Source organism: Squalius cephalus, assembly GCF_949319135.1.
Source record: "Squalius cephalus genome assembly, chromosome: 1".
Classification (NCBI taxonomy): Eukaryota; Metazoa; Chordata; class Actinopteri; order Cypriniformes; family Leuciscidae; genus Squalius; species Squalius cephalus.
Genome location: NC_137122.1, coordinates 21,741,091 through 21,766,978, shown reverse-complemented (window position 1 = coordinate 21,766,978; position 25,888 = coordinate 21,741,091). Strand labels below are relative to the sequence as shown.

Here is a 25,888-nt window from a genome sequence, read left to right as displayed (position 1 = left end):
ATTCTTTGATATTGAAAAGGCCTGACTCCATGTGGAGGGAAGATTTATTAATTAAATTAAGTAAGATAGGAATTGGAGGTATGTTTTATATGTGGGTCCTAGACTTTTTATCAGAAAGAAGATTGATCAGAAGTATCTGAGGAATTTGAAATTATTAATGGAATTCCACAAGGAGCATTATAAGTCCAGTTTTATTTAATGGTATTATATTTTTCTGCATCTGGACAGAAGAATTGAGTCAGCTCTATATGCAGATGATGCACAACAAAATCCCCATTGTTAAATTAACACTGCTTCAGTGTTAATTTTTAACACCCTGTAGATGGACCTATATGTAGATATAGTAGATATAGGTCCATCTACAGGGTGTTAAAAATTAACACTGAAGCAGTGTTGAAGTTAATGGGATAATTAAGTGATTAATTAAGTGATGATTTGCCATTAGTGGTGACACCAAATGTTAATAAGAATCATTGAAGAAAAGAGAAACAACAAGATCAGATAAAAGAGAAACACAAGAACTACAACTGACTTCGAGCCATTACACATTATTGCACTTCTTATTTCCCATTTGACTTTATAATATCATATATCTACAGAAGTTCTTGAGATTTAACAGAAGTTTAGACGGTAAGGTGCTATGGAATTTTACGTTTCAAAGTGTTTGCTTTAGTTGGGCTCTTGACCCTTTTCATTTTTAGTGTTCGTTTTTCTCTGACCATTCCAACATTGTGTTTATAAAGCACATTTGTTACTGCAAGAGAAAATCTGCTCATAATATGGTTTGACGATGACATTGCCATCATGTAGTGAACTGATTCACTGATGTCATTCAGAGTCTAAATCTTTAACTATATGTTGCATTTTAGTATTGGTGATTTGTAGCCTTGAGATTTTACAGTTTGAGATCCAACTAGGGATGGCTGACGCGAAACAGTTGTTCCGAAGCTTTGTGAGATCCCGAAGCGCAGATGTTTCACTGATCCGAAGCATGATTCAAAACACCCATGTCACGTGACTATGGCCAAACGAAGCCTCGAAGTGTTTGGCCATAAACGACCACCATTCAACCCGAAATAAGTAATATAACCATTCCAATGACTCCGAAGCTGTTCAGTTAAGGTAAAAAAGTTACTTAGTTCACCTTTAAAGCTGCAGTCTGCCATTTTTCCTCTTTGTCGCCATCTCTGTTCAAAATCTGCAATTGCAGTTATTCACAGAATTATCAACTTTAAGTGCGTTCGCTTATCATATCATGTCAAACTGTGCAAATTATACTTTGTTCTCAAACTGTTAATGTTAACAACATCAGCATTGCATGACTTCATTTAATGCCCTCCCAATATTTATCCTTGTTTTTGCATGGGCCGTTTGCAGTTTTCTTTTTTTCTCTGAAGTCTTTTGCGTTTTACAACGGGTGAATTGCCAGTTGTCATTGAACCTTTCTGGATCCGCCATCAAATTGACAAGTTTAATTATATCAAGTGCTGCGAGAAAAGGCTATAAATCTCCACCTCCAACATCCTCACACGCAACATAGCCTACTAGCCAAGACTCCTTCTTTATATGTGGGTCACTGACGAATAAGTTTTTTAAAAGTGTAAAAAAATAGAATGGAGATATAACTATATTTGAAACCATTTTTTAGTTTACTTAGCTTTTTAAGTTTAAGATTTTGTGGTTTGTACAATCAATTAACACTGTTTTTTGCCATTTTTTATAAGATGGAAAAAATGTCACCAAAAAAGTCATTCGGTTTAACCACTGATTTGAAAGTTAAAAACTGATTTGACATTTATGTTGAGATAGTATATAGTGTGTACCACAGAAGAAATATTAAAACAAATTATCACTGATCTCATAAATGTAATCATTTATTGGACTACTCTAAACACTCCAACATATTCAAGTAAAACATTGCACAGGGAAAGGAGAAAAGGGGAAATGTAAAAAAAAGAGCCTTATCTGCTTTATATTTGTATTATTGTAGTTCCCTTAGTTATTAAAAACAATATTATTCCATTTAAATATTTACTATATCAGTTTTACCGAATGACATTTTGACACTTCAAAATCTTTAAAACACCTTTATATGTAGTAAAATATAATTAAAACCTTTTGGATTCAGTAAAAGAGATCAAGTTGTACTACCTTACATACTTTGGATGTTATATATTTGTTTTTTTATTATTATTAAGGCCTTTGGACAAAAAAAATGACCCATCACGTCATTGACCCATGTACAGATGTGACGTAATGACGCAAAAACATGCTCGAATTTCCCGCGGAAATCCACCAGTACCACTGGAATTAAATACATTATTACAAGCTTACCATTTTGAATCAAGCTAAGGCAAGCAGAGAGTTTTGAACACTGGCTGGTTATGAACTTGCTCAAAAATTTATTTTGGAAAATTTTTAACCCAAAAAAGCTACGGACTGCAGATTTAAATCATCCATTCCATTATCATGTCCAACCATTATAAACTTTCATTAAATGGTACTAAAATCACGTAATCTCACGTTTGTTAAAATATATAAATAGGAATTTTCATCTTTGTAAGAGATTTCAGTGTCACAGAGACTTGTGAGTGATGCAGTAGTGCTGGGCATCATGTGATCAGCTAACAGTCATGTGATCAGCTACAGCTCAATCACAGATCAACAGCACTCTTAAGCCGGGTACACACTGCGATTTATCATAGTCCTTTACGATTGTTGCTTGACAGACTGTACGAACATGATCCTTGCTGTAAGTCATATCACACTGTAAGAGCTCAATTGTCATTAATGTTAGACTGTACGGCAGTCAAGACGCGTTAAAAACAGATGCACACAAGAAAACTTTTACATCATCGATCAATGATACTTTTGGTTTTGGCATTACACGCGGGAATTGAAATGGTGGCTTACATTAACTTTGGTCATAGCTTGTCTTGAAAAACAAAGACAATTTGATGGTCATCTTAGATCACACTGTGGAACTGTGTGTCAAATCGGTCATAAAACAATCAAAGACTTCAAATTTTAGCTTAAGATCAGAGGAATCTTTTAGGATTTGCAAAATTTGTCTCAGACGGCCAAATCGTGTCCAAAATCGCACAGTGTGCACCCGGCTTTACTCATGTGATATGGATTAAATACTGCAAACATAATGACTGTAAAAGATGAAATCAGCTTGATCCAGACTTACAGGATAACTTTTACTGACTATTGACCGGTAAGATCCTCAGAGATTCAGGACACCAGAAGACTGGAAAGAGTGTGTCAGTGAAGGTGGTTGTGAATGTGTGTAGATGTGTGTTAGTTACAGGATCAGAGAATGACACCGTTCCTCTGTCATAGTCCAGATCAACTCTCACACGCTCAAGATCCTGTTCAATGGGAAAACCAAACCCAGTCAGTCCATACAGATCATACTCCACACTCCAGACATCAGTGTTAAAGCAATCCCATCCCTTCCTCTGGTTTGATGCCGTAGTTACCCCAAGTCTCCAGCATCGACTCTCTTTAACCTCCACATCCCAGGAGTGTGTTCCTGAGTTAAAACCCTCTGAACCCAGAACACAAAGAAAGTCAAATCTCTCTGGATTATCAGGAAGCGGCTGTTCATCCCAGATTTCTCTCACACTGGTCAGATCATCAGACAGGACAAGACGTGGATGAGCCGTGTTTGGATCCAGAATCACAGGAGCTGATGAGACACAATCACTATGCTTTTATTCTGATGTTCATATAATGAACAAGAGTGAACCGAACACAGATAATTATGAATTATGACACTAACCCTATTGATCAAACACATCAGACATTTTCCTCTGATCAGTGTTTTTAGTTACTCACTAATTTTTATTATCAGTGTTTAATGCCATCAGCGACAAACATTAAAGGGTTAGTTCACCCAAAAATGAAAATTCTGTCAGTAATTACTCACCCTCATGTTGTTCCAACCATGTAAGTCTTTCGTTCATCTTCGGAACACAAATTAAGATATGTTTGATGAAATCTGACGGCTGCATCACTTCTCCATAGGCTTTCAGAGGGACCGAAACTCGTCGGCCCAGAAAAGTTATTAAAAACATCGTTAAAATAGTCCAAGTGACTACAGTGGCTCTTCATTACGTTTATCATGCGACGACAATACTTTTTGTGCGGAAAAACAACAAAAATAACGACTTTATCCAACTATTAGTGTTCTTCAATGTGGGCCTCTGACGAGAGTTCACGGGAGCGCCACGACGCATGCGCGAGAACTGAGATTACGGCGTTCTTCTTCTATTGTTACTGGCTGCTCACTCCTTTGGAGTATTACCACCATTTACTGTACAAGATCATAGATATCATATAATAATATGATATCTATGTACAAGATGAAGTCCCGACATTGCCGGAAGCGCAAAATGGTCTGTTTATAAGCAGAGGAAGACGCACGCTGTAGAACGAAGAAGAAGAACGCCGTAATCTCAGTTCTCGCGCATGCGTCGTGGCGCTCCCGTGAACTCTCGTCAGAGGCCCACATTGAAGAACACTAATAGTTGGATAAAGTCGTTATTTTTGTTGTTTTTCCGCACAAAAAGTATTGTCGTCGCATGATAAACGTAATGTAGAGCCACTGTAGTCACTTGGACTATTTTAACGATGTTTTTAATAACTTTTCTGGGTCGACGAGTTTCGGTCCCTCTGAAAGCCTATGGAGGAGTGATGCAGCCGTCAGATTTCATCAAAAATATCTTAATTTGTGTTCCGAAGATGAACGAAAGACTTACATGGTTGGAACAACATGAGGGTGAGTAATTACTGACAGAATTTTCATTTTGGGGTGAACTAACCCTTTAAATGTGTGATTCAAACATTTGAGTCTCATCAAGAGAAACTGATTTTGGAAAAGTTGTAATCACAATCAGATCTGATCATGCTACCCAAGGGCTGTCATTCCACACTGCATGTGGGCCAGATCATCATTCCACATGTGCCAGATGTGGGCCAGATCTGGGACGTCACAATGTTGGTATGTGGATTACTATAAATTAAAATAATCTGGTACTTGTGTTTCATGAAAAACACATGCATGATTTCCAGTGTGTAACAGCACAGATCTTCTCTAGACTCACTATTTTGGATGATGTCCTGCATCTTCTTCCAGACTCTGAACGGCAGGTTGCCCAAGTATTGTGACACATGAATCAAAGCTCCAGAAGCCATCTGTGGATCCAGTGGTGAGATCTGGACTCTGGAAGAACATTCAGGGGTCAGAACTGCAGTGGCTTTGGACCAGAACCAGAGAGACCAGAGACACCAGCAGATCACTCACCTTTCCATTGAAACTGGAAACTTCTGCAGAACAAACACACCATTTATTATCAAGAACTCAATTAATCATCAATCAATCAATCAATCAATGATGTGAAATCAGACCTTCAGAAAGCAGACGTCACTGGCTTTCATCATCTCCTCCATGTCTTTGATTGTGTGTGAAAGAGCTGAGATCTGTCTGTCCATCTTCTTCAGGTTCTCCTTCATCATCTGCTTCTTCTGCTCCTCTTCCTCCCTCAGTGCAGTGATTGTAGCTTCTTCTTCATCTCTGAGAAACTGATGAAGCTTCTCAAACTGCTGTTTAATCTGACGCTCTGTGTGCTCAGCTTGAGACTGAAATCAAATTACATTCACTTCAATCATCTCAAAGATCAGTGGTGAAATGTGGGTTAGTTAAAGGTGCTGTATATAACTTTTTCACTCTACTAAAGCATAAAAATACCATAATATGTTTGCATATATTGAGGAAACATGCTATGCTCACATATTCGTTTCTCCGAAAAACACTTCTTCAGCCAGTTATTTTACTTTGAAATGTGCGTTTCCAGGCTGGAATGTTTGTTTTTGTTTTGGTCTGTGATGTTGCACATTGCCAATTTTCATTGTCCATTGCGCTCATTCCTGCATGTTGCGTGTGCTCAAACTGGCAACCCGTGTGAGCGCTGTCCAGGCTGAGGAGCAAGTGGCGAGAGAAACGACGATCTCTGATATTTTGAATTGGTCTGCAGAACCTATTTCGACCACTATTTGTCATGCTTACAGACTGCACCTTCAAAACTTAGGTTCGGGAGGAGCCTAAACATTCAGTCCTGTCAATCATCATTACGAGTATACTATTTAAGCAGCAGATGCCCTTTGAACCATGTCCCAACCAACTCGATGATGAGCTCCAGCAACACTTTACCTCAAACGAAGAGTGTTCCGCAGAATATTCTTCCTTTGCCAAGCCAACACCAGGATCCTCGGCTCCCCTTCCGCAAGGGAAATCGAGCCATCGTCCTCAGCGTCCTCCTGCAAAATTCGTCTAGGCGCCGCCATAAAAACCCGCTCCTCCCGCCTTCGTCTAGGCGTCCGCGGCGCACACCCCAGCCGCCTCTTCCGAACCCCAGCTGTTCAACCGCTTCCGTCCATCCAGACAAGTGGCCGCAGCACGCTCTCGCCGACACGAACATCCATCCATCCGAGACTACAATGCACTGCCTGATGCGATACTGTAGTAGACGGTTGCGTATTTATTTTCTCCCTGATATTATCTTATATTTTTTTTCTCCCTGATATTATTAAATCTTATAAGTGAAGAAGTTCATAAAGTCATTACTGCTGTGCTGCTTGGAAATGTCTGGGCTTGAAGCTTTATTTTTCGTTAGTTTAGCCACTGTTTCAAATAAATACCTAGGGTTTTGTTTATTTTCTTCTAATAGGGTTGAAAAATAAGCAGATCTAGCAGCTTTTATGGCCTCTCTGAAGGCAGTTGTGCTCTCTTTCCATGAAATGCAAAATACCTCTAGTTTTGTTTTCTTCCAGTTGCGCTCCATTTTTCTGGCTGCTCTCTTAAGCACTATTGGACTATTTTCTTTAAGCTTCTTTAAGTGCAAAGGAGCAACTGTGTCTAAAGTGCTGGAAAAGAGAAAGTTAAAAGTTGCAATATCGAGTTCTTCTAAGCTATCTGGGAGGCTGAGATGATGAAACTGATCAGGAAGATTATTAATAAAGCAATCTTTAGTGGGAGAAGTGATAGGTCTAACATATCTATAAACACGGAGTTGGCTTTGCAGCCTTGGCTAAATGAAGTTTACACGAGACTAGATAATGATCTGTGTAGCGCCTGGACGAAATCACGGTGACTTATTCATTCTAAGTTTCAGAAAGCTTTTAACCTATTTGACTCATTCATGTAAATCACAGTCCAAGCGCCAATGAATTTGGATCAAAATGCTCCATTGACACATTAGTGAGAGATAAAACAAAAACACCTCCAAACTCCTTTGTGAGCTTCAAAAAGATCGTAATCACCTCAACTCCCCTCTCACGGCAAGCAAGAAGTCCAGGTGGCATGGATGGACCTCTCAGAGACGCCCAACAGAAACACCTCCAAACTCCTTTGTGATCTTCAAAAAGATCGTAATAACCTCAACTCCCCTCTCACGGCAAGCAAGAAGTCCATGTGGCATGGATGGACCTCTCAGAGACGCCCCAATATTATACACAAACATTATTTGCATTTAACTCAGAATACAAGTTATTCCAAAATGTATATGATATATTCCTGTGTGTATGTATATTTCCCACCTCATATTAGCCTAGTTATGACATTCTAGTTGTGTTAGTTGAACTCTAAGTGCTTATATTTAAGAATAAGAATGTATCTCTACTTTTGTATCTTCCAGACATATCTATATTGGTACCGAATTAAACCTTTTGGTTTGCCTTAGCTAAATATATATAGTAGGCTACAATAAAATTTATTATACTATGTTTACCATGCTTTGGAGTAGAAATGACGAATTCTGACATCATAAACCATGCAAATTAGGCTGTCAGAGGGAGACAAAGAAACGTACTCGGTTACTATTGTAACCTCGGTTCCCTGAGAGTTAGGGAACGAGTTTTGCGTAGCTATACGCAGTGGGGAAACTCCTTTTCCTTGAAAATTCTGAAGCCTAAAATGTAAAACACATTTGCAGCTGCACAGCTAGCACGGTAAGTGTCTGGCTCACTTATTGGCGGTGCTGTGGCAACTGCACATTCAATGGCGCGGGCGCCTCTGATGTGTGCGCCAATGAGCTAGCAGCGCACCAACACACGTTAGAGACTGCCGAGGGGGCGTGGCTTAGCCTATATTAGTCCACGAAATAGCCATTTTAGCAGGTTACATCGACTGAAGTGACATACTTGCCATGTTACTATACGCAATACTCGTTCCCTAACTCTCAGGGAACCGAGGTTATGATAGTAACAGAGTACGTTCCCTTTTGAGAATGATCACTTCGTATTGCGTAGCTATACGTAGTGGGGACGCCATGTGATATATATATATATATATATATATATAGAAAAAGGCCGGACACCGTCGGGCCTGATAATATATACATATGTATATGGGCAATTCTTAGACTATGGGCACTTTCATGTCCTTTGATCATATTTTATAAAAAACATTTAATTTTGAAAAATTAACACTTTCATAGTTAAATTTACAATGAAAGTACTTTAGGAACTTTTTACCGGTAGTCTACGATGATTTTTTCACCTTTTTAAACCTCATTATACATGCAAATATTGCTGTTTTGCGCTAAAGGGATTATGTTATGTGAAATTAATTCTGTTAAATGTTATTCTGAAATTTGATCTAGCCTATCTGTATATTCATAATTGATTATAATTTCGTTGTAATTAATTATCTACTAGTGCAAAATGCCCGTGCAAAATTAGTTTTTGTGTGTGTTTTTAGTAATTGTTGGTTTGGTGCCCGTGAAAGAGACTGTGAACGCATTGAATTCAGGGAGCAGGCTAGGTTACTACAAATGATGGCTGTGAATAAACTATAATATTCAGAAGTAAACAGTGTAGCTGACTGAGTGTTTATGTATACCACCATCTTCTAAGTGCTAGTGCAAAATGCCCGTGCAAAATCAGTTTTTGTGTGTGTTTTTAGTAATTGTTGGTTTGGTGTGTTTGATTGCTCATAGTTACAATTACACAGCAAAAGTTCAGTGACATTTTTATTTGTGCATGGTAGAAAGCACACAGTGAACTCCGAGAAAACGCTATGCTTGAGGAAACAGTTTGTGAATAGGCTACTACAAATGATGCCCATGAAAGAGACTGTGAACGCATTGAATAGGATATGTTTAGTTGGTGAATAGCATAGGCTACTATTACACAGTGGCGATAACATTAAGCGCACCAGAATGAAATATAATATTCAGAAGTAAACAGCATAGCTGACTTACAGATTCAGTTAACATCCACAAATGAATAAGCGTGTCGATTCAGGGAGCAGTGCAAAGTGCCCGTGCAAAATCAGTTTTTGTGTGTGTTTTTAGTAATTGTTGGTTTCTTGGTAAAGAAAACACATTTTTACTCAAATTAATCAAAATGGATTTATCCACTGATCTATATAATGTCATTCTATATCCACCTTATTCTGCTCTAAACAATGGGCGCTGCCATAACGACGACTCCGGTTCCATACTTCCGGTTCGTAGCGCTTGACCTGTACTAGTAGCGAGAGAAGTTCAGTTTTAACGCTAACCACTCTAAACGTTTACTTTATTGAATCTGATACGGAATCGGACATGGGCATTATCTCCTTTTTATCTTATGCTCGAAACACTCAGTTTCTAAAAAGTTTGAAATCTTCTTTGAATTGTTAAAACAAATAACAACTGCACATGAGGAGCTTGAACTCATTCTCTCGCTGCTAGTACAGGTCAAGCGCTACGAACGGAAGTAGGCAACCGGAGTCGTCGTCATGGCAGCGCGCATTGTTTAGACTGAGCAGAATAAGGTGGATAGATCAGTGGATTTATCACATTTTGGAACCAAACTATAATATTCAGAAGTAAACAGCTGACAGATTGTCAGAATGTTTATTTTTAAACCACAACCTTCTTGGGGCTTCTTTGACCGATACAACTCTCTAATGTCAGAATGTTTATTTTTAAACCACAACCTTTTAAAAATGATATATTTAACCATATCTTTAGCATTTCTCATCCAAACAACGTCAAACTTGGCACTGCACTTACTCGTGACCGTAGCGACACACCTGTCAAGTTTGAAATCCATCGGACTAACGGTTCAAGAGATATGTGGTTGACAGACACACACACAGACAGACAGACAGACAGACAGACGTTTCTGTAATTTATAGATAGATATATAGAGATACAAATACATGGGCTATGTATTCCCTTTTTGGGCGATTTAAAATATGCAATACTTGATCATAACCATGATTAATTTATATATATATATATATATATTCCCTTTATTTGAGCTAATACATCTGAGATGTCATCACTCTGCTATAGAATTTGAATGGCATCAACATTTATTCCATGTGTGTTTGTGATGATTCCAACATTAACTCCAATAGTGTTAAGAATTTAAATCAGAAGTCTTTAAATGCCAATCCCAATGTATCTTTTTCATTATCTACATACATATTAAAATCACCAACAATTAGGACTTTATCTGCAGCCAGTACCAACTCTGATAGAAAGTCAGCAAATTCTTTGATAAAGTCTGTATGGTGCCCTGATGGCCTGTATACAGTAGCCAGCACAAATCTCAAACGTGATTTATCATTCACACTAGATATTGTTACATTAAGCACCAACACTTCAAAAGAATTATTTGAAACTGAATTATATTTGAAACTAGACTTCTTAGTAAGGCATAATTTTGTTAAATAAGAGTCTTTCTATAGCACTGAAATGTGTTGTTTTTTTAAATCAAGCTGCTGAGCTCGTTGCCGCTGCTATCAGTGGTGCGGATACAGCTGTTCTCTTGGGGCTCGCGCACTTGCTTCACAGGGACACGCGGTTCAGTCTATCGCTTAACACCATTGTTGAGACTCTCTATTCGTTCCGGTGAAATCACAAAACAAAATTCACACAAACGTGTCTCTTTTTGATATACAACCCCTGATGAACAGATTCATTTTGTTTTCGGAAAAAAACAACTATACAAGTGCAGATTTGAACCCAGAATCTCTGACACGCTTAGCAAAAGTTCTTCCACTAGAACATTAAAGTACTTTTGAAAATTTTCGGCACTAACAATACATATTAGTAGATCTCATTAAACAACAACTTAAACCCAATGTACTATTGAAATTGATTTCTGGACATCATAATGTTTTTTTTTTCTCCAAAAAAATCAACTTTCAACTTCAAATTTATTTATTTCCCCCAAGGGGAAATATTAGTTATTGTACAGATTACACTTATATTGTGTGTATAATATAAATATATAATTTAGCATTGTATTAGCAACCTTAAATTTGTAAATATGTCAAAAGAATCAATCCTTACCTTCATGTATTGAACGGTTTTCTCAAACTTTTTTTTTATGTTTTCATTTTGTTCAAGTTTCTCTTGTAAGGACTTCAGTGCTGTATTGAGCTCCTCCTGGAATTTAAAGAGAAAATCTATGACACCAGAGATTTCTGTAATATGATTTTATATGTAATACATAAGCTTAAACAAGTGTTTATCCTCATCTATAAATCTGTCTTACCTTGTATGATGAAACCACTTCACCGATGGGTCTGAATTTATGATTGTCGTGTTTTTGTGAAGTAAAACACACTAAACACACAGGCTGTTTGTCCTCCAGACAGAAGAGTTTGAGTTTCTCACTGTGTAAACTGCAGATCTCCTCAGATCCTGATGAACGCTTCTCATTTCTCTTCTTCAGGAACGACTCACACAAGTTCTTTAATGCAAGATTGATTGAAGGCTTATGTCTTGACAATTTCCTGCAGACAGGACACTCCTGAGTTTTCTTGGTTCTCCAGAACTGTTGAAGACACTCTTTACAGAAACTGTGACTACATGACAGAAGAACAGGAGCAGTGAAGATTTCACGACATACAGGACAAGAAAGCTCTTCTGCAGATACATTTAGTGAAGTCATTTTCTCTGTTTGAGCTCCAGCAATCTGAACTTTACTTTCACTTTTTTGAATCAAGGTTTCAAAAATTGATTACCAGAAGAATCAAAGATTTGCTGTCTGTTCAGAAACAAACTTCTCAAAATCTTCATTGAACGTGCTTCTATTAATTCTTCATTGATGGCTGATTCTTTTTTGCTTTTGTCGAGAGAGAAGAGAGTCAGTATGAAAAAGAAAAGCTCTCTTCAAATGTGTTGTAAGAGGGTGGAGTTTCTGATCACCTTTGGGTGTGTTTAAACAGGTCAGACAGGAACATCAGGGTTTCTTCAGGTTAAACAATAGCTGTGTCCCAGTGTGAAGGCTGCAAACTTCGAAGGCCGCGGACTTTGAAGAATGCAGCCAAATGCATGAATCACTGTTTCAAGATCAGTAGCAGACAAAAAAGTTTTCATTTTTACAATAGTCCTTAACTGAAAGAATTTTTTTTACCACGGACTTTATCAGATCAGCGAATGTTATGCATGAGTCAAAAATTACACCCAAATTCCTTATTTAGGGCCGCACATTCATTGACCATAGACCCAAAACATCCATTAAGTTTCTGTCACCTTGATTTGGCCCAAAAATTATAACTTCAGATTTAGTCGCACGTAGCTGGAGACGATTTTGTTCTAACCAGCACTTTACCTCCTCAAGACATAAAAACAAAGACAAATGAGGAGTTGATCCTCCAGATTTAATAGGCAAGTAAATCTGAATGTCATCGGCATAAAGATGATACAACAAACCGTGTATTTTAAAGACAAGATCTAAGGGCAACAAAAATAAAGAAAACAAAATAGGCCCCAAAATGGAGCCCTGAGGAACCCCACAGTCAATATGAACTACAGAGGAAGAAAAATTCCCAATCCACACTGAAAAAGACCTTTCCTTCAAATAAGAGGAAAAACATTTTAAAACGCTCCAGTAACCGGAGCCTCTAACTCCGACTCTGACTTTACCAATCAGTGATTGGCTCTTAGAAGGCGGGACTTATTCCACCATATTGCAGGTAACACTTTCTCCCATTCATTAGTGCACCATCTTTGTATATCTATAGTCTTTGGAAAAATTCCTTTTTTTTGATGATGATGAGGATGATGATGATGATCAAAATGATTCAAACCAAACATGTTGGGTTTCTGTGGAATATTGTCTTAAATAGGGCATTAAACAGTCTTAAACAGTAAAGGTGACCAAGAGTATATTACATAAATATAATTATAATATTGATGCCATTTACAGTAAAACTGACCTATTCTGCTTTACATTTAACACTTTGAACATTATGATAGAAGCTTATGTCTATTTTAACTTTAAAAACAAAATACAATCATTGTTAAATGTCACACGTGTGGCTCTGCTGGAGCACAACAGATGTCTGTACAATATATAAATATATTCGTACCGTTTTGAAGCCTGGGTCAACACTCTCGCAGACCTTTTCAGTCGCACGTAGGATGGCCAGTCTTGTGATGTCCTGATGACTTTTAGAGTTTGGCTTTTGTAGAATATGAAAGGTCTGAGCACCAATCAGAAGACTCAACAGAAGAAATGTGCTCCTCATTCTCAGGTAATTACGAATATGAAAAACAATTCACAATATCACAGATCTTCTGAGAAACAACAGATGCTGGACGGTGTTTTTTTTTATTTATTTTTTATATTTTACACTGTTGGTGCTCCTAACACATTGTAAAAAGTTGTAGATAAAACAAAGATTTGATAACATTTTACAAGAAAATACTATTTTAATCTTTCTACTTAAAAAAAATAAAAATGTGTGTTTAATTCAATGTTATTTGCGGTTTCATTTCAACTAATAGCAATTTCTGACTTAAAGCTGTTTCTACTTAAAAAAAAAATATATATATATTTTTCAGTACAGGAAAATGTAAATGGCATATTTACCTCAACACAGCAAAATCCCCAGTGTTAAATTAACACAGCTTTGTGTTTATATGGGAACCACCAGCAGAGTGTTATAAGTACTGAAGCAGTGCTAGAGTTAGTGAGATAATTAAGTGATTAATTGAGTGATGATTGTTTGATTATTGAAGACACCTGATAATAACAAGCAAAATCACTTAAGAAATTGCTGAGTAATAGAAGAATTCTAATATCATCAGTAAATAAGAATCAGCAGGAGATGATTCTGAAAATGAAAAGCCTTGGGGGTGGAAAGAGGAGTGATTTCACATGTTCTGCTGGAAATGTCCATAGAGGATGTGAAGAATGAGGAAAAAAAGGTACTAGAAAAGACTCCAAACGAACAACAGTGGTGTTAAAACAGATAGCTTGTCTGTGCTGCATGTTTTTGAAAAGATAATGCCTTCTGAAGTCCAAAGTTAGGGAATATATTCCACAACCGCTAAGATGCTTCAAATGTCAGAGAATGGGACATATAGCACAACAATGTAAATGGAGACAAAGGTGTGTAAAATGCGGAGGAGAACATGACTATGGAAAGTGTAAAAAGGATGCTAAGCTAAAATTCTGCAATTGTGGAGGTGAGCATATGCTGGATGTGTAGTTCAGAAACAAGCTAAAGACGTACAGAGGTACAAGGTTGTGAATAAGGTGACATATGCAGAGACATTAAAGGGTATTGGCAGTTACGAAATCAAACAAAATAGAATAATAGAAATAGAGAATCAGGAAAATCTGAATGACAATGCAAGGTATTCAGTACCCCAGAGTTCAGACATAAGGACATCTCAGCCAGAAAGGCCAGAAACCACATGTGCACAGCCACCTGTAAGGCACGTAAGAACCTGCTACACACTAATTTACCATTCTGAACAGAAAATACAGAATAAAGTTCTCTCAAACACATTTCTAGACAAATGCAAATTACTTTATTTTTGTCTAAAACCATATCTTCCAACATTTTCTTAACTGATCGACCGGAGACTTTTTCACCTACCATCCTTCTCAACAGCTCGTGTGAACTGAGAAGATGGCTGATTAAACCCATTGTACACCCTTCTTCCCTGTAGTTGTCTCCCTTTTTCCAAGATGCATTATTTAAATAACCAATGAACAGGGTTAATTTACCAAGAACAAATATTTTATAACTAAAACAAGCATTTTGACTCTACACTTAGTTTCTGTTTTTCCTTTCTTTACTCTGTTACACTCAATCATCACTTAATTAATCCTGTAAGAACTGATTTTCCTGCTAAGACAAAACTCACCCTGCAATAAATTGGTACATGAATTGACCCAAAACAACTCCAAACAATATTTGTATAACCATTTTGTTCTGGTCTGGGTATTTAAGGGTAGGTGACAGAGCAGCCTTTGGGACCCTGCAACCAGGATCATCCCCCATACAGTGCTGTTTCAGTGTTTCCCTGTTGGAAAGCACTCACATACTACTGTGTGTCTCTGTCAGGAATGCATTGCTTACTTTTAGAGTCATCTTTGAGTAAATTATGTCATGTATTTCTTATTTCTGAATTGGCTTTTAATCATTTACTTGTGTAATTGGCATGATACATTTTTACCTGACAAATAAATGTTACATCTTAATTTATTCTGAAGTTTTCTGAAATCATTATTTTAGTAGACTATGAGGAGGCTGGTTGTAAGGAAGTGGCTAAAATAAACTACACTTTTTTTGTATGAGTGAGCAGTAGGCAACCGACTTAAGAGGTATTAGCAAACCCTGCACCCTCTGACCAAGATCAGACTGGCGAGGCTGTGTCCGTGAGATCCACGTAAACCCGGGGCGTGTGACTCTGTGCGGCATCGGGTCCCTTAATGAATGATTAATTGAAAGTATGGGATACTCAGAATAATCGAAGATCTAAATTAATTAATAATCAATATTTATGATTATTTTCTAATAAGAAACACAATCTAAATGTTATTATCATTTGAAATTGGAGTCAGATTACGCATAGAGCTAAAGTAATATTGAAACTAAATTCCAATAAATTAAGTGAACTTCACTGAGCGCTGAAAAGACATACACGCATTATCCCTTCTCCCAGGCCGTTGGATTCCGTCGTTGGGCCAATGTGTGGTCTTTACAATCCCTTAATTATCTCATTAACTTTAACTCTGATTCAGAGTTAATTTAACACTCTTTAGAGTGGGACCAAATGTTCTCTGAGCAGAGTTAATTTAACTCTGGGGATTTTGCTGTGTGTGGCTTTCTGTGAACAGGGATGATAGTGGTGGACTTTTAGCAGAAAAGGAACTAGTCAGTGTGAGGGGAAAGATTGAGCAACTCCAGGCTCTTACAACACTTACTAGGAAGAGACTGACATCTTATTTCTCCTTTCTGTCACTGACTTTGTCTTGACAAAAGCGATAAAGAATCAGTAGTCACTGAAGAATGAAGAAGAACAACTTTCAACAAGGATTTATGCTTGTTTCTGAACAGATAACAGATATTTGTGATTCTTGTGGTTATTCATTTTTTGAAACCTTAATTTTGAGACATTGATTCAAAAAGGTTGCTGGAGCTCAAACAGTGAAAATGGCTTCATTATCTGAAGACGATTTTTCTTGTTGCATGTGTAATAAAATCTTCAAGGCTCCTGTTCTTCTGTCATGTAGCCACAGCTTCTGTAAAGAGTGTCTTCAACAGTTCTGGAGAACCAAGAACACTCAGGAGTGTCCTGTCTGCAGGAGAAGATCCTCAAGAGATGATCCTCCATGTAATCTTGTGTTAAAAAACTTGTGTGAGTCGTTCCTGAAGGAGAGAAATGAGAGGCGTTCATCAGGGTCTGAGAAGATCTGCAGTTTACACAGTGAGAAACTCAAACTCTTCTGTCTGGAGGACAAACAGCCTGTGTGTTTAGTGTGCAGAGATTCACAGAAACACGTCAATCACACATTCAGACCCATCGGTGAAGTGGTTTCATCATATAAGGTAAGACGGATTTACAGATGAGGATAAAACATTTGTTAAAGCTTATGTATTATACAGTATAAGAGGTGGGTAGTAACAAAGTACATATACTTCGTTACATTTACTTGAGTATTTTTTTTGGTAAAATTGTACTTTTAAGAGTAGATTTAAATGTGGGTACTTTTACTTTAACTCGAGTACATTTCTAATGAGAAAACTGTACTTTTACTTTGTTACGTTGGGCGACATTTCTCTCGTTACTTTATTTTAATGCAATACATGTTGTTAAATGCGTAATTTATACCAAGCGCGCTGTATCTTTTTTTCTGGGCATGAACGATGCTCAATTCACAAATGAATCACTCTTTTGAGTCGATTCTGTTCAAAGACTTCATCAAACAAGTTGGCAGATCTGTCTAAATCAGTTCGCAAATCAGTTTGAATGACCTGTTCAGTTTCCTGCACTCACTGAATCGTCTGAAGCGCTTTCAATTCACACTCAACTCGGAGTCCTAACAGGAATATTTAAGGAAGCAAATCTGCAAATATATATATGCTTAACAATCACTTATATATATATATATATATATATATATATATATATATATATATATATATATATATATATATATATATATGAAGTAACTAGCTACTTTAGTAGTTTTTTCATTGGATACTTTTTACTCTTACTCAAGTAACTATTAAAATTATTACTTTTACTTTGAGTAAATATTTCTATAAGTACTAGTACTTTTACTTGAGTACAGTTTTTGGATACTCTACCCACCCCTGAGATCATAATAAAGTCTGGTATCTTATAGATTTTCTCTTTAAATTCTAGAAGGAGCTCAATACTGCACTGATGTCCTTACAAGAGAAACTGAAACACAATGAAAACATTAAAGGAGTGTTGGAGAAAACAGTTCAACACATCAAGGTGAGGATTGATTTTTTTTACGTATTCATAAATTTGATACGGACATAATTGTCTTTCTGTATTGACACAAAATATATTCACACACACACACGTTCGTAGTCTTTCGCATATGACAATGATCAAGCGTGGACTCTGTCAGCTGGTTATTCAGTAATGGGTGGGACTAATGCGCCACTGCTAATCCCATTGGCTAGTGCTCAGTTTCTGTTTTTTCATCTGAGGGATAGTTGCACGTTGGAGTAATGGTTGTGCCAAAAGGTACGCTGTTAAACCTTGCTGTAAAAAAGGCCACATTCTGACAGTAACATATCATTTTCCATTAAAACAGTAATATACCATTAGCCTGGGAAAACCCAGACAACTTCCGGCAAATTTAGATTTGCTCTGCAAGTAGTCTGGCAAAGAGCTCATTCAAGCCCATTTCTAATCCATCGAAATCGCAGCACCAATCAGAAACGTTGAGGTGGGCTTTACACAATGACGATCGATCTTTACACAATGATTGATCCAATTGCGCCCAGAGGCATTTGAGCGACGTCCGTTGGTGAAGCGCACCAACTTTTAAATGCATTATTATATTCAAATTGCAAACACATGAGGACAGTCTCCATGAAAGACCCACTGGCAGATGAACGTGGTACTACATTTCTCTCCGAAACGGTAGGAAATTAAATAAGATTTAATAGAGGATTTTAACTGTGACAAGATGATTGACAGGGCAGTTTACGTGACAGGATGCACGCAACAGATCCGTCCGATAAAGATGACGAAGTAGTATGTCCCAAAGCTTACCTACTTTTTTGCTACACATTCAAAAGTAAATAGGCCTACCTTTTCTTCACAAAAAGAGTACATACTTTTATGGCGTAGTGTAACTTAGGCGAATTGGGACGCAGCATATGGCTTTACACGACGACAATCGCTCTGATTGGTTTTAGGTCTATCCAATTGCGCCCAGAGGCATTTGAGCGACGTCCGTTGGTGACGCCCCTTTGGAAATTAGTTATTAATGAAGCTTTGCCAGACCATAACTCAGTTACTACTGAGAATGGTCTGGTTTTAACCAGGCTAATATACCATAGAAAACCATGTATTCCTGGTAATATTTGTCATTTTCAAGAAAATAGCTTACAGGAATATACTGTGAATTAACAGCGCTCAAAGTCGAGACTCAGAGGCTGTGTTCCAAATTACACCCTATACCCTCATTCACTATTCCCTAGTACACTAATTTAATCCACTTTAACAGAGTGAATAAACAGAAGTGAGTGAATTCAGACACTGATGAACACTTGACATGCAGAATCACTGAAGGACAGAGAAACAAGACCAGAAGAGAGAAGAAGTCAAACTTATGTTTAAATAATGTGCAATGGCTTTAAGTCAGTTATGGTAGCTCTGTTTCTGCTCGTCTCTGCTCTTTTTCTGTTCTTGTTGTTCCTCTTTCCTTTAGTGATTCTGCTTGTTAACAGCAGGTGTTCATCACTACTGCTTAACAATCACTTACATATTCACTTAATTATCTCACTGAAACACTGCGTCAATGATACTTTTACTCTTTGTAGTGTGGACACTACAGGATGTTCCTGTGGGGTTGAAAGGGTTAAAGGTGTAAGATAAAATGACACACCCACAAAATGTATTTTAACAGTAATAAACTGTAAATTAGAAAATCAGTAATATACTGTTAACAATTTACCATAAAAACAGTAATGTACTGTCAAAACCTGAGTCAAATATACTAAATAAAAGTGATTTTTTTATTTAACAGGCAGTGATTGTGTAGTTGCTGATGCAGTGAAAATCTCTTTACTTAAAGTATTTTTAGTGATCTCAAATGAAATAAGTTCACAGTAACATTATTAGCACATTATAAATACTAGTTTATCAATTTTAATGGCAGTAGGTCAATTTAAGGCAGTCGGTTTGCAAATGGGATGAATTAACCTTCATTTAGTGTCATACTCCTATGAGTCTACATCCCTACCAGAAGCCTATGATCGGTCAGCGAGCGACGGCTCGTGGTTCCATCACAGAGAGCCACAAAATCACTTTCCAGAACATTCACATTCACGGTTCCATGCTGGTGGAATGCTCTCCCCACCCTCATCCGGAATGCAGAATCCCTGACAACATTCAAAAGACAACTGAAAACCCATCTCTTCCGTGAGCACTTAACCTCGTAAAAAAACAAACAAAAAAAAAAAATTCTTTCCTTTTCCTTTAATCCTCGCTTATCGGGTTTATATACTCTGAACAATGCCTGAACTTTGTATTTTGAGCACTTCTTGCGTTGTTTTTACCTCTTCATGATGACTCGCTTAATTTAGTCCTAATTTGTGAGTCGCTTTGGACAAAAGTGTCTGCTAAATGACTAAATGTAAATGTAAATATTTACAACAACATACTGTAAAGTACATTACAGTAAAGAACTGTACTATTAACAGTTAATTACTGGCAACAGTATTTTATAGTAATAAGTCGCGTTTCCACCGAAATTACATGGAACAATTTGTCCCAGGAACTTTTTTCCCAGGAACTTTTTTTGCCCCAGACCGGTTGCTTTCTGCGTTTACACCGCGGTCTAAAGTACCGGGAAGGTAAACTGCGCGCAACTGCTCCTCCCAGTCTGCGACGGACAGTAATCAGTTTTGAGCGCCACATTTATAATAAGTATGGAGGAGATTCAAACTGTGCTGCAGTTATGTATTGGTTTACTAACGAGGTAATTAATAAAACAAAATAGACGAGCACTGATACTAAAGCGTGTTCAGAAAGCTCGTATGCGTATAAAATTAGACAAAGTATGTTATCAGTTATTGTGAGATGCCTGGGACGAACGCGCAAAAATTTCCTCTTTCGCAAATACGCTTTAAAAAAGCCTGAACCCCGTCTATCAATCATAAATAGTGACAGTCTTGTAAATAGTTGTTTGTTACTAACCTCAAAGCGCTATTTCAATCCTGTTATAGTAAATTTGTGACATGGTTTTGAGTGCCTTGCAATAGATGACAATGTGTAAACATAATGACTTAATAATAAAAGCTGTGGCAGAAAAGAGACGAGCACTGATAAAGCGTGTTCAGTAAGCTCGTCATGCTAACGTTAGATATAAAATTTGTGTTATCAGCTATTGCGGACATTGACCGTGAGATGGCTGGGACGAATGCGCAGAAAGTTTCCTCTTCCACAAATACCCTTAATAAAGCCTGAAACTCGTCACCAGTCCACCAGTTTCTTTATTAAATTCCATATTTGCAGACAGACAACTCTTACTGCATGAAGCCACGACACGAACCGCAATAGATTTTTTAAAAAGGGAGGTTAAAAATAAATAAAATGCTGCGTGGAGTCATCCAACCAAAATGTGGCGTGAACACAACCAATCAGCTTGTGTAGCGCACAAGTCCCACCCCTGAAAGTTCCTGAACTTTGAAAAAGTACTACCTCATGAGCAGGGACTATCGGAGGGGGAAATATTTACCCGGAACTTCATTTAGACCCTGGTTCCTGCGGTGTAAACACATCGAGTACCAGCCCAAAGTTCCTAGTTCCTGGGGAAAGTTCCTGCGGTGGAAACGCGGCTATAGTAACAGTTGCCAGTATTTTTACCATTAATCCAGTGTTATAAGAAACTAACCACTGACCCTTGAAGTCAATGTGATTTGATTTCAGTCTCAAGCTGAGCGCACAGAGCGTCAGATTAAACAGCAGTTTGAGAAGCTTCATCAGTTCCTCAGAGATGAAGAAGAAGCTACAATCACTGCACTGAGGGAGGAAGAGGAGCAGAAGAAGCAGATGATGAAGGAGAAGCTGGAGGAGATGAACACACACATCTCAGATCTTTCACACACAATCAAAGACATGGAGGAGATGATGAAAGCCAATGACGTCTGCTTTCTGAAGGTCTGATTTCACATCATTGATTGATTGATTGATTTATTGAGTTCTTGATGATAAATGGTGTGTTTGTTCTGCAGGAGTTTCCAGTCTCAATGAAAAGGTGAGTGATCTGCTGGTGTTTCTGGTCTCTCTGGTTCTGATCCAAAGCCACTGCAGTTCTGACTCCTGAATGTTCTTCCAGAGTCCAGATCTCACAGTCGGATCCACAGATGGCTTCTGGAGCTTTGATTCATGTGTCACGATACTTGGGCAACCTGCCATTCAGAGTCTGGAAGAAGATGCAGGACATCGTCCAAAACAGTGAGTCTGGAGAAGATCTGTGCTGTTACACACACACACTGGAAATCACGCAGAGGTGGACAGTTTTTTTATGACACAAAAATACTAGATTATTTCAATTTGTTGTAAGTGAATATTATAATATTTCTGGTATGTAATGAATATGATCAAGGTATATATTGAATATGATTTACTAAGAATATTTTGTCCTCCCAAAGTAAGTTCTTAAGATTTTTTTTTTTTTGCTTCATCGGATTGGGTTGACACTTATGACTTTTGTCACATTAGCTATGTGAACACACACAAAAATCATGGACGTGATTCAGATATGTTAAAGGGTTGTGAAAAAAAAAAGTCACACTTGGCTCCTTCGTGGTCAAAAATGACTGACATAGGAAATGAATGGGGAATACAAATAAAATACAAAAATTCAGAGAATCTTTTGGTGGTATAAACAAAAAAAAAAAAAAAATTCTGCACAGCTATGAAGGGGTGACACTCTAAAATATCAAGAGTGCAAAATAGACACATTATACACCCCACACCCCCCCCCCCCCCCCACACACACACACACACACACACACACATACATATATATATATATATATATATATATATATATATATATATATATATATATATATATATATATAAATGTGTGAAAAAAAATCAGCCACACACACACACATACACACACACTATTATATATACACAAATAAACTGGTGTGACAGACCCAGATTTATTAAGCTGTGATAAAGCATACCTGTTCATCTTTGTAAAAAAAAAATGAATTGTGATTTGTAACAAAATGTCCTCCTCTGTGTACATGTTTGACTGTAGTAAAATTAATCCAAAAACTGACACTTAAAAAAAAAAAAAAAATTCTAAACCTTGACAAAAATTGGTCTTTGAGAATGTCTAAGTATAAATCCAAATCACCAGCTTAATAAAAAAAAGTATTTATGTCTAAAAACCACTAGAGAATTTATAAGCCACTTATATAGAGCTATATCTATTAGTCACCTCATGGCATTACATAAGTTTTTCTTTATTACTTTCACCCAATGGTACTAATCTACCTTCAAAAATTGGATTTTAAAGGCATTGCATCTATTTTAACATGGAATACTGCTTTAATTGAATTTTTTTAAAAAAAATAGTAGAAAAAATTGGCTTATTTTTAATGAGGAAAAATAGCTTAATAAATATTGCATAGTATCATAAGATTCTAAATTAAAATTAAAAAATGTTATTGAACAAAAATATTACATTAGTTTTCCTGAAAAAAAGTTACATTTCAATGCTTTAACATTAGAAGAAACCAAGAGTGACCCCTAAACGAAGAGGACCAGAGGGTAAATATTGTTCTTAAGACAAAAAAAAAAAAAAAAAAAAAAAGACAAAAAAAAAAAATTTTTGAAAAGAGCAGTTCTCTGAACCGGTTTCAAAAACAAAAACCAGAAATGAACATAATTTTGTACCGTTTTATCACCTAGGCCTAATATGAGAATCAGAATAAAAGCATCTGTTGATTGTGTCTCCTCAGCTCCTGTGATTCTGGATCCAAACACTGCTCATCCATCTCTTGCCCTGTCTGATGATCTGACCAATTTGAGATACAGCTGGGATGAACAATCGCTTCCCGATAATCCAGAGAGATTTGACTTTCTTTGTGTTCTGGGTTCAGAGGGTTTTAACTCAGGAAGACACTCCTGGGATGTGGAGGTTAAAGAGAGTTCATACTGGTGTCTTGGAGTAACTACAGCATCAAACCAGAGGAAGGGAGGTGTTTTCTTTAACACTGATGTCTGGAGTGTGTGGTACCATCAGAATGGACTGACTGGGTCTGGTTTTCATGTTGAACAGGATCTTGAGCGTGTGAGAGTTTATCTGGACTATGACAGAGGAACGGTGTCATTCTCTGATCCTGTAACTAACACACCTCTACACACATTCACAACCACCTTCACTGACACACTCTTTCCCTTCTTCAATTGTGATTGGTTTTCTCGTCTGAGGATCTTACCGGTAAATAGTCAGTAAAGGTCACGCCAAAATATTTTTCTCAGTGTTCCATGTGGTTGGGCACTTGGAACTTTATTATTTTTTATTGTAATTCTCTTCCTATCTCTTCTGTAAGCCCGACTAAATCTGTCCAATGGCAGTATCCAATAGAACGGGTGAAGGTCTCTGCGCGTTACTGTCTTTCCACGTGGTAAAGTAATTTAGTTCCAATTAAACTTATCTGACTCCATTTCATCACAACCTCAAATTTAGGTTAGACTGCCAATTAGTTATTGGTCAATTATATAGTTTAGCAATACTTTATTTTATATTTTACTCGTTCCTTAGGAATCTATCTCGAGTTCGTTCTTTTCTTTTTTCTGGTGTTGTTTCTGTTGCCTTGTACCTTCCTGTTTGAATACTGCTTTTGTTTTATATATTATTAAAGTTACCAACCTTATTTGAAGTCATCTTCATCGTCATCCTTTGCCGATCCATGACACACATAGCCTTATCATTATATATTATTATTTTAATATCATTGAGATTTTGAATTAGTTTTTATTTTCTATTTATATTTTCTGTTTTCATTCTAATTTTGGTTAAGTTTTAGTAATTTTCTGTGTTTTTGTCATATTTATTAGTTTTTTACTTTTATAGTTTCTGTTAATTTATTTCCGTTTTAGTTAAACTAACCCTTACGAAAAAATGTTTATTCAAGTGTGCTATTAGTATACTTCTTTTAAACAAAAAATAAGAAAGTATACTTTCAGCCTGCTTTTTATATACTTCTTAGAAATATACTTTATGTACTTCTCAGAAATGTACTTAAAATTGCACTTAGGTTTACTTGACTTATACTGGCAGAAAAGTCTAAGTGTACCCACAGAGCAACATTGTGACGGCCCAGATCCGGCCCACATCTGGCACTTGTGGAATACTGATCTGGCCCACATGAAGCGTGGAATGACGGCCCTTGGGCAGACCGCTCCTGTTTGCCAGATCTGGGCCACAAGCAGGCCATAGCAATGCCACATGTCAGCCAAGAGCAAAGAAATAAACCAGAACTGGACCTTATCTGAGCCACAACATCTGTGTATATTAAATATGGAGTCATCTCAGCCTTAATAAGCCTGTTAACAAGCAGAATCACTGAAGGAAAGAAGAGAACAGAAAAAGAGACGAGCAGAAACACAAGAACTACAACTGACTTTAGACAGTCTTAGATGAAATCAACTGAAGAGAAAAAAAGACATTAAATCTGTGAAGATCTCAGCAGAGGAGGATTAAACAACTCCACAAACAGCATTACCAGCTTCACTTATTACTAACCAGACTGACTTTATTTCTGTCATACATCTACAAAAGATTTATTGAGAATTAACAGAGGTTTAACTCTAATGTGTTTCATTTGAAGTCACCATACAGTGATCAGTGTAAGGTTTGAGGGCGAACCAAACACAAATGAATCTTCCAGGTGATTTGTTCAAACATAATTCCACACAGAACTCAACATTCCAGACCCCAAATCACCAATCCAGAACCATAAAATCCAGGCTCCAGCCAGTCTACGCTAAGAACTTTATGGCCAACTAAAGCAACTAAAGGAATAATGTTGTCAATTTTAGATGGTTTGGAAAAGACTGATTGGTTCAGAGATGGCAAAACTCAGAGCCCGATCAAGATAATGTCAAAGGTTGCTTGATCCCATGACAGATGTACAAAACAGACCTCCTTCTTCTTAAGGAACTCTGAATGACCCCAAGGTTGAAATCTCTTAAAACCAAAGAGACTGAGACATAAAATCATTCCAAAACAATTCTTGATGGACTTATAATCAAACATCGTTCAACTACATAATTCTATATTGTGTCTACAACCTATATGTGTATCTAATATGCTTAGATCCCATATAAGTCATGTAATT

General features: G+C 37.2%; 2 protein-coding genes across 2 annotated transcripts; one reads left to right on the top strand and one right to left on the bottom strand.

The window, feature by feature from the left end:
- Positions 1-1,856: 1,856 nt before the first annotated feature.
- On the bottom strand, positions 1,857-12,223 carry LOC307164479 (E3 ubiquitin-protein ligase TRIM39-like). Its single transcript, XM_079881374.1, has 6 exons — positions 11,560-12,223; positions 11,355-11,450; positions 5,416-5,646; positions 5,312-5,334; positions 5,112-5,230; positions 1,857-3,694 (listed from the first exon to the last, which is right to left on the bottom strand). The coding sequence occupies exons 1-6, from the start codon at positions 11,956-11,958 to the stop codon at positions 3,204-3,206; spliced, it is 1,359 nt and encodes a 452-aa protein (XP_079737500.1). The 5' UTR covers positions 11,959-12,223; the 3' UTR covers positions 1,857-3,203.
- A 4,049-nt stretch (positions 12,224-16,272) lies between these two features.
- On the top strand, positions 16,273-24,423 carry LOC307164944 (nuclear factor 7, ovary-like). Its single transcript, XM_079882176.1, has 6 exons — positions 16,273-16,858; positions 17,679-17,774; positions 21,450-21,680; positions 21,755-21,777; positions 21,859-21,977; positions 23,504-24,423. The coding sequence occupies exons 1-6, from the start codon at positions 16,463-16,465 to the stop codon at positions 23,998-24,000; spliced, it is 1,362 nt and encodes a 453-aa protein (XP_079738302.1). The 5' UTR covers positions 16,273-16,462; the 3' UTR covers positions 24,001-24,423.
- Positions 24,424-25,888: the final 1,465 nt, after the last annotated feature.

What these genes read in the sequence shown, in the direction of transcription:
- LOC307164479 (XM_079881374.1), bottom strand. Translation starts at nt 11,958, where the DNA reads ATGACTTCACTAAATGTATCTGCAGAAGAGCTTTCTTGTCCTGTATGT. An exon ending in AAGTGGTTTCATCATACAAG is followed by an intron (nt 11,451 to 11,559) that starts GTAAGACAGATT and finishes TTTAAATTCCAG; the next exon opens with GAGGAGCTCAATACAGCACT. An exon ending in AAACCGTTCAATACATGAAG is followed by an intron (nt 5,647 to 11,354) that starts GTAAGGATTGAT and finishes ATTTGATTTCAG; the next exon opens with TCTCAAGCTGAGCACACAGA.
- LOC307164944 (XM_079882176.1), top strand. Translation starts at nt 16,463, where the DNA reads ATGGCTTCATTATCTGAAGACGATTTTTCTTGTTGCATGTGTAATAAA. An exon ending in AAACAGTTCAACACATCAAG is followed by an intron (nt 17,775 to 21,449) that starts GTGAGGATTGAT and finishes ATTTGATTTCAG; the next exon opens with TCTCAAGCTGAGCGCACAGA. An exon ending in ATGACGTCTGCTTTCTGAAG is followed by an intron (nt 21,681 to 21,754) that starts GTCTGATTTCAC and finishes TTTGTTCTGCAG; the next exon opens with GAGTTTCCAGTCTCAATGAA.